At 31.7% G+C, this 17,446-nt stretch overlaps 1 protein-coding gene across 1 annotated transcript; it reads right to left on the bottom strand.

Moving 5' to 3' along the window:
• Positions 1-10,072: 10,072 nt before the first annotated feature.
• Positions 10,073-15,284, bottom strand: LOC122600645 (vesicle-associated protein 1-2-like). The gene is made up of 8 exons (XM_043773395.1): positions 15,120-15,284; positions 14,905-14,975; positions 14,466-14,547; positions 13,314-13,429; positions 13,073-13,237; positions 12,933-12,974; positions 11,915-11,992; positions 10,073-10,484 (listed from the first exon to the last, which is right to left on the bottom strand). The coding sequence occupies exons 1-8, from the start codon at positions 15,169-15,171 to the stop codon at positions 10,380-10,382; spliced, it is 711 nt and encodes a 236-aa protein (XP_043629330.1). The 5' UTR covers positions 15,172-15,284; the 3' UTR covers positions 10,073-10,379.
• Between the last annotated feature and the right edge of the window lie 2,162 nt (positions 15,285-17,446).

Below are 17,446 nucleotides of genomic sequence, written 5' to 3'. Positions count from 1 at the left end.
GCAGGATCTGATTAAGCATTTGAATCTCTGCAGCGGAAACACCAGATCGTAAATCAAAAAACCCTAACTTCTTATTGATTCACTTAGTCAATAAAATTAGGGTTTTATTTACACAATTAGATCTAATAATTCAAACGGTGATCAAAAGATCATACGCCGTTCATAAAACCAGATCTCAACAAAAAACCCTAAAATATTATGAAACCCTAAATCGGACGAGATTATTATTAAGCAGTTTTAATTCGATTTTAAAACTGATGATCTAAATTGGAACCTGGCTCTGATACCATGAACAAAAATTGAATTTATAACAAACTTATTCTTTCAAGAATACAAACCAAGATCTAATCTCAATTAGATCAGAAATAGAAGCCAACACAATATCAAAATCTATACCTGCTACTCAAGTATAGATCACTCAACAAAATTATTGAATGTTCTATTACAAAACACTACTGAAACTCTAATTATTATTACAAGTTTATAAATCGAATATATAAAGAATATATATCAGAAAGATGTATATATCGTCCATCAAACCCTAAATGGAAGGAAGCGATTATATATAGCCAACAACTTTGCCACTAACCACCTTTAGTCCCTGTAGTATGTAAACGATCATCATTAGCCCGTCTTCTTATTATTTACTGAGTAAACCCTCTCCTTTACTTTCTTTGTCAAAACTGGTCCAACCATTAAATCCTGCAAATATACTAATCATACACTAAGTATTATGTCTAACAAGAGTTTGAGAATAAGATTACAATATATCTTTTAACAAAAACCTTATTTGATTTATAATATGGTATAGATATAAATATCTCGTCATCTCCTCGGTCTTCATCAACAACCAACCATAAGTTTACTTTTCTTAATTGTAAACTTTTTACATTTAAATAACCAGATAATCTCATTATAATAATTTTTTATTTTTTAACAGCAGAAATCTTACTACAATATTATCAAGGATAAAAACTTAACCTTTAGTTTTTTTACTTCATGTGACACATATTCTTATCAAGTGAGCTAACTTAACATTGATAACAACCGTCTACGCTTTAACCCTTTTCAATGAGCCACTTTTTTCTCTACCCCTTATGTAATAACACACCTTTCGCGCACTTGCCATCACCAACAACAATCGGCGACATTGGCCTTAATCTCTTGTATTCTTCATGTTTCTATGTAGTTCTGTTTTAAACATTTGATAAACTCTCTCTATATATTTTACCGTCAATCTAAACACTAATTAAGCAAATGTTGGTTACTTAGTAACGTGGATTCTTACCGTATGAATTAACTATCCAATGAAGTTGAATTGGAAGTTTAGTGACATCTTTTGTGATATATAGTATTCTGAGAAATATTTATTTAAAAACTAAAAATTTTGTGAAACTAAAATACCGGTCAAAACACAATACAATGTGTTTTTGATAGCATGTGAAAACCGGAAAATTGATATGTGATTTGAAACTTAAAACAATATTTTTTTAGAACACATATCATGTTAAGTTTACAGAGACGGAGTCAGAAAATCAACTGTAAGGGGGCAAATTATATGTCACAATCATTTGTAAGGTCGGTCATGGATTTTTTGATATTAAAGAGGAGTTTTGTCAAAAGATGTTCTTACTAAACTTGGAAAATATAGCTCATTCATATTTTAAGGTGCATAAAACATAATCAAGCTAATCGACCCATTTATATATTTATTTTAATTCTATAAGGAAAAAGTTATAGTTTGTTGCCATAAATATATTATTAGTCGTGAATTAATATATAGGATACGGGGTAAGTTCATGAAATCAGATATTTTATGGGCATATGGGTTTAAAAGCCTTAAATATATTAACTTTCAAGTCAAAGAGAAAAAAATTGTAAATATGATAAAGCTCTAGTGGTGAATTGTAAATAAAAGGAAACAAGACAAAACATCCATCTCATCTTCATCTCTTTACTTTTCCAGTTATCTTCTTATGTTTTCTCTGTAAAAACTTCCGATCATAATTTTCAGATCTCAAGTTTTGTTTTATAATTACCTTTAACAGTCATATACCCATTAAAGTACAACGTAAATCCTTCGTGGTTGAGTATCTCTTCATATCTTTAAGTAAAATTTCCATAATATATTATTAAAGAAATTTAAAAAATTATAATAATCTACAAAAATTGGAATGGAGGCATTTGTCCACACTACCTCCAAGCTAAATCCGTCCCTGACAATATGTGTTGGCCAGTTTTTTAATTTTTATGAAAATTTTAGTTTTTCAAATGATTATAATCCATAGTATTCTTTATTATTAAAATATGTTGTTAATTAATATAATAAACTACATAAAAAAGCATACACTAATTAATAGAGTAACACATACACACGTGCATGAAATTATATTATCAGTAAAGAATAGATTAATATAAACACAAATACATAATATTAAGAAAAATAAAAGTAAAGCCATATACCATGTGATTAAGAAAAGCAAAAAAATGTGGGACTTAAAAGCAATAGAAAAGTTAAATCGATAAAGGAAATAAAGGGGGTTGATAAATGATAAATATCTACATGGGTGTGAGTGTGCAAAAAAGGTTTCACCAATGCAAACGCTTTTCTAAATGCTTACCACCAATCACCATATAAATTTTTAATTATTCCATCTTTATTACTATATACGAATTACGAATTAAGTTCTTGTTTACCTTTCATGTTAATTACTCGTATACTTTTGTATTTAAAACACACTCAATGCCATCTATCATAGGTTTTGTGTACAAATAATACAACAGTGTATGAGTTAGGTTGAGATGTAGATAATCTTCCCTCTACTTAAAATAAAGAAATTGTCATATTCTGTCGAAAATATTTTTAAAAAAAAAGACCCCTGGCCTTGTTATACATGAAGATACAATCCTTAACCTTGTTTATAAAGTTAAAACCCCTGTTTATAGAGTTAAAGTCTTAACCACTTGATCCAACCTTACTAGTTTGTATAGTTTTATATTATAAATTGCGTATCATGAAGTGATAAATAATTATAAAAAAATATTACAATTAAGTCAACTTTTCAAAATACTTTTAGGGATATTTACGTACATGGTCAAATTGAAAGGAGATGGTCTTGCTTTGGCCTCCTTTGTAAAAAATGACTAATTTGGTCACAATATCCGTGGTATACAGGTAGAAATCATACGGGTTTTGAAGTGTCAATAAAGAATAGACACGTGCCCCATTTTTTTTTCTCTTTCCCCAGGTTAAATTTATTATATACAATTAGCAACTAAAAACTGCATGTGCATATAGCAACTAAAAATTGCAATTTCAGCTTTTTAGTTGAACTTAAATTTAGTATATCATTCGATCCTAATTTTAGGAGATTAAATAGAATCATTTCTTTTTAAGTTTAGCGCAGGTTGTAAAATGCAAAAGACTATCTTCTATTGAACCTCAATTTCGTGTTCTATCTTCGTGACCTTTTTGTATGTTTTGTTCTCTTTTCTTTCTGTTTGAACAAGCCTTGAACAACCCACAAAACCAGCAAGATCAATACTCGTACAACCTCAAAAATGAGCAAACAATCCCTGTTTCTATCTCTGTGACAACGTGCTCACTCTAGATCATGTCCGACACAACCTCAAAAATGAGAACCATTAGATCCAGATCCGTATATATGGATGATATTAATTGTTCATTGCATAAATTTCTATTTAAAATGAGCCATAAATATGATGAATACGCTTCTGTCTTGTAAAGCAAAACAAACAACAATTGGAAATTCATGGTTAAATTTATGTGGCAAGTTACATATCCGGTCATAGAACTAATCATACTTACATAGAGATTGGAATCAATACATGTACAAACATCTAAATTACAAGAAGAAAAAAGAAACCCGCTTGATCTGAAGTGTGAAAATTTGCTACCCCTTTGTGGTTGACTACAATTATTAGGAAACTCATTTATTATGGATGAAGGTTTCTTTTTCTTTTCTGTACTCCGTGTTGTTGCGGAGCAGTTATTTCTAGGGTTTATATTTCATGTTGTGTTGATGTCTTCCATTTCGTTCACATAGCATGAATCTCTGTGTTTTTTCAATTTTTTTTGTAATGGAACAACCGAAGGGAAAGTTGGAGAAAGGTAGGAGAGAGAAACAGAGCCACGTGTTATATATTTATTGGTCACATTGGATCTGTGATTATTTATCATGTATACCACGGATATTTTGACCAAATTGGTCATTTTATAAAAAAAATTCTAAAACAAGACCTACCCTTTTCAATTTGACTGTAAATTTCCCATACTTTTATCATACTAAAATTAAACATTTAGACATCATGCACTTCATTGAATTAAAGATAAGAAACATATCCAATAAAACTCTTCACTATTAACTAGTATTAGTATATTTTGATATTTAAATTTGCATTATTTTTTTATATACTGTTAAATATTAATAAAACAAACAAATTTAAGATAAGGGAAGTTAATACAGTATTCAATTAACAAAAAGATGGACTCACACATATGGTTGTAGTGGTTTACAACTTTACACAGATCTATAAATAATTTTCAAACAAAATAGTTACAAACACTATGGTATGCATTATGCAATGGGGGGTGGGGACCCATAAACAAAGAGTAAAAAAAGGAAAAAGAAAATAACTTGAGTTTAATTGGTTGAAATTTTATTTATAAAATTTTGTTTGTAAATTATTTATCAATTTAGGGGTTGTTTGGTAGACTTGAATTCATAGAAGTTTAGTGGAATTGGAATTCAAATTCCATTTATTGCTTTGTTTGGTTGGACCATGAAAGGAATTTGAATGTAAAACATTTTTTCAAATTCCTTTGTATACAGAATTCAAGATTCCTTTATATATACATGTGATGGAAAGTTAATAATTCATTTGGAATTCAATATCTTGACCAAAACAACCATCCTTTCCTTTCATCACTAACGATCAACACATGGACATCCATCAACACTTGGACCTCAGTCAACATTTTTACCGCACTTCCATCACCACTTGCACCCTCCGGTGACCACCATCGTCACCATCACATTATTTTCACGGAGGCCAGAGGCACCACCCCAACAGTTCTTCGTAGAACAACAGTGAATATCAAGAAACAGATAGATCTAGAAGATATATATATATATATATAAAGAGAGAGAGAGAGAGAGAGAGAGAGAGAGAGAGAGAAAACGGGGGGGGGGGAGAAAAAGAAAGATGGATGGTGGCTCAGTTTAGAAGATTGTTCTTGCATCTCGAATTGCAATGCTTACCAGATCCATGATTTGAAAGGGATGATTGATTGAAATGATAAAATGGAAGTATTTTTGTTTTTGATATATGATTGAATTCTAGTTTTATAAGAAAGTTAAAATTATGTTGAAGATGAAACGAGAGAAGTGGGATCGGTGATGGTGATGCTTTTGTCAGTACCTATCATGACTTATCATTTGTATATGCATAGACATGAGAAATGAGATAGTAATAACTAGCAATGGAGAAAAATGTTGAATGACATTATTCTTATTGCGATTTGGAGTCTTTAGAAAGCGCGAAATAATGCGGTTTACAATAGGATTTTTTCTACAGTCGAAATGATCTTTGAAGAAATTCGTTCCATGACATTCTTATGGATTTTAAATAGAGCTGGGAAAGTAGAGTTCGATTGGGAAATTTGGTGCAACAAACCTTGTATTACTTGATTTTATTTTTCTTTTTAGTCTTTTGACGTGTACTATGTTACTACTAGCTTCTTGCTAGTTGGATTTTATTAATAATATTTCGCCTTTGCCGTTCAAAAAAATAAAAAAAAAGTAATAACTAGCAATGGCAATAAAGTCATTTTAATAAAATATCTAATCTAATTCCGTTGATACATTTTTTAACCAAACACTATTGTAAAAATAATAAATTTCAATTCCCTCAAATTCTAATTTCTTCAATGAATTCCAATTTCTTTAAAAACATTTCGCGAACCAAATGCACCCTCAGTATTCAATTTGGTTTTAGACTTATTATTTTTGGCAATAATAACCATGGAATTGAGTTTAGATAAAATATCACTACAACAAATTAATTATTTCTACACACTTTATTCTACACATTTTTGAAATAGTGTATAAAATTTTGTTAAATACTTCGTACTTAAAAATGTGTACAAAATAGTTTACATTAAAATGTGCGAAGAAAGCTAGAAGCTTCACATTTAAAAGTGTGAAGAAAAATGTTCACACTAATAAGTGTGTACAAATTTATACTTTACACACTTATAAGTGTGGAGATCATTTCTTCGCGGGCGATTTCTTCGCACTTTTGTAAAATTCACCTGCGAAGAAATGATTTCTATAGTGCGTAGAAATCACCCGCGAAGAAATTATCTTTACAAATAAAAGTGCGTACAAATCTAATATTTTATACACTTATTAGTGTGTAAAAATTTTCTTCACACTTTTAAATGTGAAACTTGTAACTTTTATTACACTTTTTCATGTAAATTATTTGTGCACATTTTTAAGTGCGAACAACTTGGAAAAATTTTTTGCATTTTTAAAAAGTGGTGCGTACAAACGATAATTTTTTTTTAGTGTATCTAAAGTTGTAAACCGACAATGTTGTTTTAAATTAAACTAATTGAACTGATTATAGACTTATAGTACGTTGAATCTCATATGAAAGACTGCTTAAAAACAACGCTTGCCTCACTTGTGTTGTGTGGATGTTTTTTTTTTTCTTTTTTTTTTTTTCACAAATACAACCAAAAGACAAAAAGCTAAGTATTCATGCTTGCCAAAAGCTCATTATACCCATCGGCCATCCATATCAACAAATACCCATTTGCCTTTTAATGGTCTTCTGGTCTCACCCCATTTAGGGATTGTTTAGTTTTTTAATCATTAAATACTGATAATATTAAGTGATTGAATATATTAAAAATGTCTTTATGTATTAAATAAAATATATGTCATCACCACTTTGGTTAAAGACTTTGTCCTCTTAGGAAAAAGACCAAGGTTTGAAACTTGACAATGGTGTTTCTTTGTGTATTTAAATAGTATAGTAGTAGTTTAAAAAAGTAAAATATATATAATTGACGGTTATTTTTATTTATTAAGTCAAAAAAAGAAATATGAAATTTGACTAAATGATTAAATTCTTAACTATTAAGTTTATTAAGTAAAAAATAAATAAGGCCTTACTGTATAATTAATCTTGTAGCACTTGAATAAATTCTACGCATATAAATTACGGTAAATGATTAATCCTCTAACTAAATATCTTAATAATTTTTATAACCATGAGATGATGACACGTAAAAAAATTAAGGGGCAAAATAGGAAAGAAAGTTAGTTGATACCACATGTCACCTACTTAAAAACAATTTGATTTCAATGACACATTTGTGTGTGACTAGATCGTTATAACTAATTTGTTTTCATATATTTTCTCTTCCATTACTTTCTCTTACATTAACAGAAAAATTTGGAAACACATTTTTATCTCACTTTCTTTGGAGATGAAATAACGATACAACATACATACATGATATATACACAAAGGCGTATCGCATGGGGAAAGGGGTCAATGCACCCCTCGAAATTTAAATTTTGTCATATATTTTTAAATTTTTTATGTATTTTAAATTTTCTTATAGGTTTTAATATTTTGCTCTCTTTTGGATCCATTTTTCATGGATTCTTTAATTTGATTTCTTTGAGATTTTTTTCTGCTGCATTTTACATACATGTATCTATATCTAAATTGTCAACCATTCACAACATTTAAAATACGTGCATTGTATGACAACTTAAACAACTACTAAAATCAAACATATTGATAATGTCAACTCGAGGATAACATAATTGTTACAATTGTTGTGTCACATGTATAACGATATCGACCATTCAAAGAAACTTTATTGGTCAAATCTTCACATACCATCGTGCATGGAAGTGGATGGTTGTGTTGGTGATGCCCACAAATCCATGATACGTTTTCATTCTTTTTAAACACCATACGATGATTTGATTTAATGAGACATTTATTTATCATTCAATTCAAATTTAGGGTATGCAAATTCTTTTTGAGGTCAACCCCAATATCACTATAGCTCTCAAGTCCTTTTCATCATCATTCCTTGATAGTCACATCCATGATTTTGTAATTTAATCCATCAAGTTTCTTTTCATTTCCCATTTAGGGCCTTCAACTATTATTTTGTTACAAAAGATTTCATCTATTCAATTCCCTTTTAGTCCTTGAGATTAGTTGCAAAGTGAGTCACCTTGAGTCACCCAAGCTAATAAAAAGGCATAAAAAAAAAACCTTTCTATTAACCTCAGCTCATAATGTTACCTTATGAAATTTGTATCTGAGACTTATTTGTAAGGACATCAAATCTTATGACCATTGTCCATTTCACTTGATAACTAAAAATTTCTATCATCTTATTCCAGTTTTAAAATAAAAATGTATAAAAATTTAAATCATATATAGAAAAATTTACTTTAAACGAAGTTTTCAAGGAGATGACAAAAGCCATGTGTTTGCACATGGCCAATCATAACCTTCATATTTTAAGCAAACGTTAATCATTCTATTATGTGCATAAAGTACCAAAACCTGCCCAGATATACAAAAACAAAGATTGGCATTGAACTGATTGAGGAAACTTGACAACTGTTGCCAAACCTAATGATTACAAGATTGTGTTTATGTGTCCTAGCAAACAAACAAAAAACAAATACGTCCTTGCAAATTAACAATATTTGGATACTTTCCTATGAATTATGCATTGGATGTTTTAAAAAAGAAAATAAAAGAATACAAGTATAGTTTTGGCACTAGACATTTCCTAAGTAGGTAGTGCTAAGTCTAGTGAATTCGAATACAGACGTCATGACTGGTTGCGAGCAAAGCTGTAAAATTCCTCCGAGTCAGCCGAGTACCTGTAATAAACTTCTAACTCTCCACCTTGCCGAGTCGAGCCCAAGTTCTCCAACTTTGATATGGACAAAATGATGATAAAATGTTAATCGATCCATTAATATTATGTTTACTTATTAAGCTTTGAAGTATGTTACTGCTTTTTTAAGCAATTACTATGTTTTAAATTTGAAGTTCCTAATATATTTTTAATGTCTTATATTCAAAATTAATTATGTTTACATATAAAATTCCCATCACAAGTTCCTCAACCTTAGCTGTGAGGGAAGCTAAACATTTGGCACCCATTTCTGTTGGTCATTTACTTGTGGAGATTTAAAAGTGAACGCACAAAGTTATGGAAAAAAAATCTTGAAACTCACCATATATTCAGAAAACAAATAAAGTTGTATCGTAACCATGTAGCAAATTCTTATCATGCTAAAACTAAGTAGAATAGTGCACAGTGCACTACTTCAATTCAGTACTTTGTGGCACATCAAATCTCGCTTACATATCTTGCTCTGAGTTTTCTCACATTGAGAGCAGAACCTTTAGATTAAGTCTGGGATCTCTCGACTCTGGTATGGCACCGAGCTTTTTCATATTAAAAATAAAAAATTTCAGATAGAGGGTATGTTTGGCACAAAAGCTTGGAGCTGATGCTGTAATTAAGGGTTTGGGGTTGGAGCTTGATGTTGGGGCTAAGGGCTGGGGCTTTTTTTCAACACTCTTCCTACGAGCTTTTATTTTAAAAACCTTTTGGGGCTTTTAGGAGTTTTTCGAAGCTGAGGCTTTTGATTTCTTATATATTACCAAACAGGGCTATAATTTTCAAATGAACTTATTTTTAAAAGCTAAGGGCTTTTAAGCCCTTAAAAGCCCATAAAAAACCCCTGCCAAACAGTCCCAGAGTCTAAACTTTCCTGATCAATATACAGTAAGCTTTGAGATAGACTATTGAAAAAATATCCAATGTAGAAATGAAATAGCAAACACAACTAAAAAAAAAAATTAGATGCTTAAAAGTTGAAACCCCAAGAACTTGTCAATTGAAAAAATATCCAATGTAGAAATGAAATAGCAAACACAACTAAAAAAAAAAAAATTCTAGATGCTTAAAAGTTGAAACCCCAAGAACTTGACAAGCAATGGTGCATTCTTAACAGCTAGGCAAAAGAAAGAAAACTATAAAACTGATTAGTACAAGAAGATGGTTCCTAACTGGACAGTTCAACTTTGTACCAAATAAAAATAAAAGAAAAAAAAAACTGACATGGGACTTTAGATTAACATAACAAATAGCAATCACAGGACACACATTACAAAAGGCACACAAAAAAAAAAAAAGAAAAAAAAAACATGTCTCTTTGACAATGTCTCTTCATATCACAACTAACACAGGCTTTGTCCAACCGTTGTCTTTTTAATCATCTTCAGATGAATGTTTACTTCAGAAAATATCCCAACAGAATACTCAAAATACCAATAAGAAGAACATATATGAATGGGATACCGCCGCTCGTTTTGTTGCCTTGGCGCCTCAATAACTCCTACACAAATAAAAAATCAAACGCGGATTGAGATAATGTGCATTTAGGTGGCGGCCTCTCTCCTGACTTGTGTGGTTATAAAAGAATCTAAAATGACAAGAAAAGGGAAAGAAAAAGAAAAGAGAAGAATGGCAAAGTAACTAAAGGTGGTACCAGTGACCCATTTATATAGAACAGAACAACTCTGAATGTATTTTACTGATAATAACTGATCATATGGGTAACACAAATAAATTGGCAACAAAACATGTTAAGGGGGTCAAAACGGATAGTGTATTGGAAAAAAACATCTTAGTAATCATTGTGTAAATGAACTAATATCATTATTTTACTTGATACAGTTTTCCTAATGAAATTTAATATATTAATTAGTTTAGTAATAAAATTCAATATACTCCCCCAACAATATGCCGCAGGTCAGCCCGGCCCAGTTACTGTTGACAAACTTATCACTTGCCCATTTGACCCATTACCCACCACCTCTAATTATATCTCTTTCAATAATTAACTATATATATTACTCTAGAACTTCGGTAATCTTCACTGGGCATTTCTTACATGCACATTTACATAAATAGTACTTGAAAGGTTTATGTCAAAAGTGGCGCGACACATTGATATATTGGTACACATGTCCTATCTTGTTAGAATAAAAGATTGATATGATCCCACATCGGCCAAGTATGGGATTGGTTGGTGGTTTATAAGCCTAGGTGTCCCCTCCTCCTTTGAGCTAGCTTTTGGGAGTGAGTTTTACACCTAGCTTGTGGCATGATACGAGCCTATTATGGGATGGGTTCGTATCAATTGGTATCAGAGCCAACCCTACCTTTCGAGGTTCCAACACTCGGAGTGGTGGCCTATGGAGAGGTGGCTTGGACCCAAGGTGAAGGGTGCCAACCGTGACCAACATAGCCGTGACCAACGAGGACGTTGGCTTTTCAAAGGGTGGGGTATTGATATGATCCCACATCGGCCAAGTATGGGATTGGTTGGTGGTTTATAAGCCTAGGTGTCCCCTCCTCCTTTGAGCTAGCTTTTGGGAGTGAGTTTTACACCTAGCTTGTGGCATGATACGAGCCTATTATGGGATGGGTTCGTATCAAAGATGTGTCACACCAGATGATTGAAGCCAAGTCTTTTTATACTACTTCTGACAGTAATAAACTGTGATATATACGCAGAGATATATTACTGATGTTAGAATGTTCAAAGCTCGTGCTATAGAAAGAAGAGAGGGATACCTAATTAGGCCTGGGAGTATAGTTAAACAGTACAACCCATAAATAATTTTGAAGGTAGTAAAGTTCAAGGCAAATCAGTGATAAATATTTTTCTTAAGATTTAACAAGATATTATTTGCACGAAGATAGCTGCAAGATATTAAATTGTTGACAACACCTTAGCAAGATATGAATGAAGACATGTACCAGTTCTTGCTGAAGCCTTTTAGACTGTTGAATGGCAGAATTCTTCTCATCTGTCAGCTTGGAAATAAGCGCCCTTGTCTGGAAGCACAAGAGGATCAAAATGTATAGAAGATTAAAACTTAGAAACAATGAATACAAACATGACAATCTAATGACTGCATAGCAGAATTATTCATTGCATAACTTCTGTGTGCTTGTACTTCAATAATTTAAAAGACTAAAAAACGTCTATGTAATCATGACTAGGATGACAGTTAATGTCAAGAAATCAGATGTCTATTGCTTAACTTCAACTTTACAAAGATACTGAAATGACAAGTTTCTTGGGTGAAGTGTTGCATCACGACAGTCTAATCCATTGTGTTTAAGTTGATAACCTGTAAAGCGCGTATATACTTCGAACATTTTATAAACCAAAAGCCCAAAAGATAGTGGCATTATATGCATTGCAAGTGCCATAGACTAAAGCTAAGGCTGGTAAGTTTCAAATTTCGAAATTGCCGTGCTTATGAGGAAATGATCAATATATGGGATGTGAAGAATTTGGATGGATTTTAGATTCGAGTCTTTTAATGTTTGCAGGTGTGGCAGAGTAAAGTCACATTGACAAACTGGGTAAAGAAATTAAGCAAGAAGGTCATATGGCAATGGGAGGTACCAATGTACCATGGATAATTTAGTGTGAAGATATGCAGGTGAAGCTGACGTCTTATTTTTTGAGTATGTCATTACCAGTGTGTATATATCATGTAGTGAGTCTTAATACAAATGAAATGGTAGAGATATAGCATTTGGTACAGGATAGGTATATGGTGTGAGTTTGTACATGATGGGGTTTCTCCATCATTGTTCATTGAATGATGTAAAGTATTTGTGATTAATAAAATGATGAGGTGCTGGCCTCTTTTGGGTAAAAGAAAAGATGCCATAGACTAGTCAACATATATGACAGAAAGTTTTAGCCGGACTTTGTATTTGAGCAATCAACAGATACTCTTTAAGTAACGCAAAAAATTACCTCAGATGAATTCTCATGAGATTCATTATATACTCTTGGAACCTGCGAAAACAAAATTAATGCATTTTACAACACTTAAATAAAAAGAATTTACATGTTTAAAATATAGATTTTACTAAAACAAGCTTTTAGGAACTCACGGTAGTAGAATCAGTTGTATTTATAGTCCCATTGTCTGATATTGATGCCCTTGGAGAAGAGCCCTCCTCTGATCCTTCTCTTACAGGTGATGGTGGTCGCTTGGGAGCAACATAATTAACTTTTAACTTGAATTCCTCCACCTGATTTCCGGATTCCTTGTTAAACTGTTACAAGAGATGTATAAATTTCCATTTCTGGAGTCAAAAGTTTAAAGATAATGCTATCAGCCCAAGTAACTACCAACTCTGGAGTAATATCTTTAGGGGAAGCTCCAGGACTTGCAACAGCACTCTGAAGCAGAAACTTGTCCTTGCATTGCATGTTAGGAGGAGCCTCCTTTTGAGCTTGCATCGTAACTATTAACATACAAATCCGAGTTACCCACCAAATATGCATGTGTACAAGCACATATATGCACTATTACTGCTTGCGTCACAGATAATCAATCCATATACTCATACGTCATCAGCCATATGCTATTTGAGAATCAAATTTGGGTATTTAAAGGCTTGAAATACAAGTACTAATAAACGGCCATCATGTAAGGACCAACCCTTATCTATGTACAACATTCAAAGAAAAAAGTATGCCCTTGGCAGCTAACTTAATTTAATATGTTGTAACATGTCATAAATATAAATGTATTGAATATACCTTCTTAAAAAAACAAGACACAAGTTACATTAATCAAGCAACAGATAGCCAAAGTATTATGTTTAACTATTATATCAACCAGTTATATATTGGAAACAGTCAGAAGACAGATTATCCGCTTCCTTAGTTACATCGACATAATGTGATACAACTTTGAATGCACTTCTTAGAAGTGAAAGCTTGGAGTTTAATGGGTAAAACTTTGACAAAAAGACTGGCATAAAAGACACTTTGCATTCCTTAGTCACTGAAGCATCTCTTCCAAAACTTAACAGCAATCACATTACTTTTTTGTACAACCGTACAAGTATGGAGTTGCAGAATCTTTTACTTTAAAACATAAAAAGATAAAATTAAGGACTAATATCTATCTGCTATAACTTTGAAAACCTGTTCAAACACCCCATCTATAAAGCCTCGGATTGATTAAAATGGAGATAGCCCTTAATATATACATGTACAGTTTTGGACATAAGAACAACCGAATGATTGCGTGTTCTAAAGACGGTAAGAAAAAACATTCTTAATATTGCCAACATATAACGATGGTTAGAATTTAGATATAGACCAAATCCTAATGTAAGTGACACGTACCAGAATGTTTTGTTTGGGATCATTAAGATTTAAGGATAACAATCAAACTGGGATGGGATTGATAAAGACATACAACAAACACCAAAAAGGGAACTCGAAACATACGTATAACTACTATACCAAGTAAAAGAAAAAGGTAAAAACCTATGACATCACAGGTAGAATGAGGCAACACGACTCCAGTGTTAGGCCGAACACAGTACTTTTTCGGATTCGTAGTTTTCACCTGCAATTTCAACAAAAAAGAGAAAGCTAAGAACACATAAATGAAAACTTACTAAATTAGTAAATTCAAAAGTTAATTTGTGATCCCCATTGTCAATAAATTGGTAATCGGTGAGGAACCTATGTTAAGACTTAAGACTACAAGGGGAAAGTCGAGCCTTTAGCGATGTACTCAGCCAAACCGGTATTTTCATGCCCATTTCCTAGACTTTTACCTTAATTACTTAAAAATGTTTGAAACCGGGTTTCTAAGACCTTGGTACACCCAATGATCCTATCCTCAAATAATAATATATATGAAACATATACAATTATACATACAGTTTATAATACTATACAAATAATTTTAGAAAAATACCTTAAACGCCACATGATTATCGGTTTTGTTGGTCAATCGCATGGAACAACAGATCTGCTTCTTCAATTCAACTATACATATACATACATCAAAACGACACCGTATCACACACATAGAAAATTAAATAGCAACAGATCTATATATATATATATAGAACAATAACAATATATACAGAATTGTAACAAAGAGATGAGAATAATAAGATATTCATATACACGGAAAATTAAGCTCCTGGGGATCAACGCTAAGAAGCTCTCCGGTACTCATTTTTCAAATTGAAACGGACGCCGGAAAAATAACCGGCGGTATATTCCGTTACTGACGTCTGAGAAGCTATGTGTGTGAGAGAGAGAGAGAGAGAGAGAGAGAGGGAGATCTGGTTGTGGAAAAATGTGTGTTTTGTTGTTTTCCTGTTTCTGTGTGTGTGTGTGAGAGAGAGAGAGAGAGAGAAAGTAACAGAAATGCGTGTGTGTTGTGTTTTGTTGTTTTATTAATCACGCGGCTGTGATTATACCCCGGTTCCAGCGGTTCGGTTCGGATTCTTCCGGTGCAAAAATATTTTTGCTGGATGATTTACGTAAAAATTTAATTTAATTTATAACTAGATTTTAAACTCGTGTCCAACACTGGACACGAGACTTATGACATTATTAATTAAATGATTATCTGATTATTTGTTTTTTATTAATTAAATAAAATTATGTAAAAAACTTAATAACATCAACGAGAGTCAATTTGATGAAATTGAACGATATGTGATAATTATGGTGAAATCTCACCAAAACAAACCCTAATTTATATATATGTAAATCGGCATTCAAGAGATTCTATATATATATGTGTGTGTTTATATATATATAAAGAATCGGAACCTCTAAGATTAGGAAAAAAGAGGAAGAGGATCCTAAAGTTGTGCTCGTATATAAGTCGGACCCTAATATAAGTTACAAGGCTTATCAGACTTTTATAAGTCGGACCTTAATATATATATACACACATATATATAAAGTTGTGCTCGTATATATAACACGTGTATATAAGTCGGATCCTAAAGATCGGGAGACCGGATCTTGGAGGCTTAGCATTAATCAGATTTTAATATATATATGTATATATGAAATCGGATCTTAATATATATATATATATATATGTATAATCGGATCTTGAACAACCAGATTTATTCACATATATATATATATATATATATATATATATATATCAGTTGAGGCTTAGAAGAAAATAAAGGATCAGAACCTACCAGAGAGAATCCGGCTAAGCCCTGGGATTGGATGACACATTCAAAGAAGAAGAGATGGGATCGGATGACACGTTCAAAAAAGAAGAGATTGAAACAATATTAATATATATATATATACATTTATACATATATCAATATATATTACAAACCTAGGATTGGAACTTAGGATTGGCTATCAGGTGGGTCCCGCACTCAAATCAGATGACCCAAGGTCGGATCCTAGGAAAAGGAAAGGGGTTTCAAAGTAAGGTCGGATCCTAGAAGGTGATTTGAGAACCCTCGGTCTAGGGCTTGAGACCTCGTTGGTTCCCATTAAATTTGGCCCAAGGCTTTATTATTTTTCCTATTAACATCAACTTAAATATAATTATATTTAAATTGATAGCTTGAATTTTGGATGACTAATGGTTGACTAACAAGTAATAATTCTTGAATGATCGACCTCGTACCTTGGAATTTGGGCCAGCGGCCCAGTACAGCCCACGTACGAGGGAAACCCTAATGTGATAGCCTATAAATACTCATAATCATTGTTGTTAGATCATTCGAAAAAGACACAATCATTCACTATCAATTCAATTCACACACACACATTTATAACATTCTCTGCAACCACAGAGAATATACAGCAGTAGCAATACATACATATTCATCAACGTTCATCATCAATCAATCAATCATTATATCAAAATCATATTACATCCATATCCTCCATAGACCGATACATCTCTATGGGAAAATCATCTTACACCTTAGATTCGTCAAGAATTTATTAGGTTTGCACTCTTGTTTGAGGAGATCTTGATGATTTTCGTGGTTAAACCCTCCTTGTAATTGAGCTTTTCATTCTCATGCTCAAACAATATATTGGTTAATAAGTCATTAGTTTGACTATCTTTTAGTATATATTAAAATAAAATCAAAATTATACAATTACTATTAAAATCTTAATATATTTACTTTAAATTGAATTCATTTTTAATTATATATATATATATATGATATAATATAATATTGGATATACATTAGTTACTACTTTATTGGATAAATATTAACTTCTCGATTATTCTATTGGATATACATTAGCTATTATTATTATTTTTTATTATATTTAAATTATTAGGTAAAAAGTGTAAATTTGTGATGAAAAACAAAAAAGTGTAAATTAAAGTCAAAATTGAAAACAAAAGTCAACATTAAAAAATCAAGAGATTTGATCGATAAGTTATTAGAGCAATTGTGCTTTAGTGTAATAAAAGATTGACATATTTAAAAGTTATACTT

This window comes from Erigeron canadensis, chromosome 5 (genome assembly GCF_010389155.1).
Source record: "Erigeron canadensis isolate Cc75 chromosome 5, C_canadensis_v1, whole genome shotgun sequence".
NCBI classification, from domain to species: Eukaryota; Viridiplantae; Streptophyta; class Magnoliopsida; order Asterales; family Asteraceae; genus Erigeron; species Erigeron canadensis.
Note: the sequence above shows the minus strand (reverse complement) of the source record. Positions and strands in the feature narration are given on the sequence as shown.

What these genes read in the sequence shown, in the direction of transcription:
- LOC122600645 (XM_043773395.1), bottom strand. Translation starts at nt 15,171, where the DNA reads ATGAGTACCGGAGAGCTTCTTAGCGTTGATCCCCAGGAGCTTAATTTT. An exon ending in CCAGGAGCTTAATTTTCCGT is followed by an intron (nt 14,976 to 15,119) that starts GTATATGAATAT and finishes GTATATGTATAG; the next exon opens with TTGAATTGAAGAAGCAGATC. An exon ending in AAAGGCTTCAGCAAGAACTG is followed by an intron (nt 10,485 to 11,914) that starts GTACATGTCTTC and finishes TTATTTGTGTAG; the next exon opens with GAGTTATTGAGGCGCCAAGG.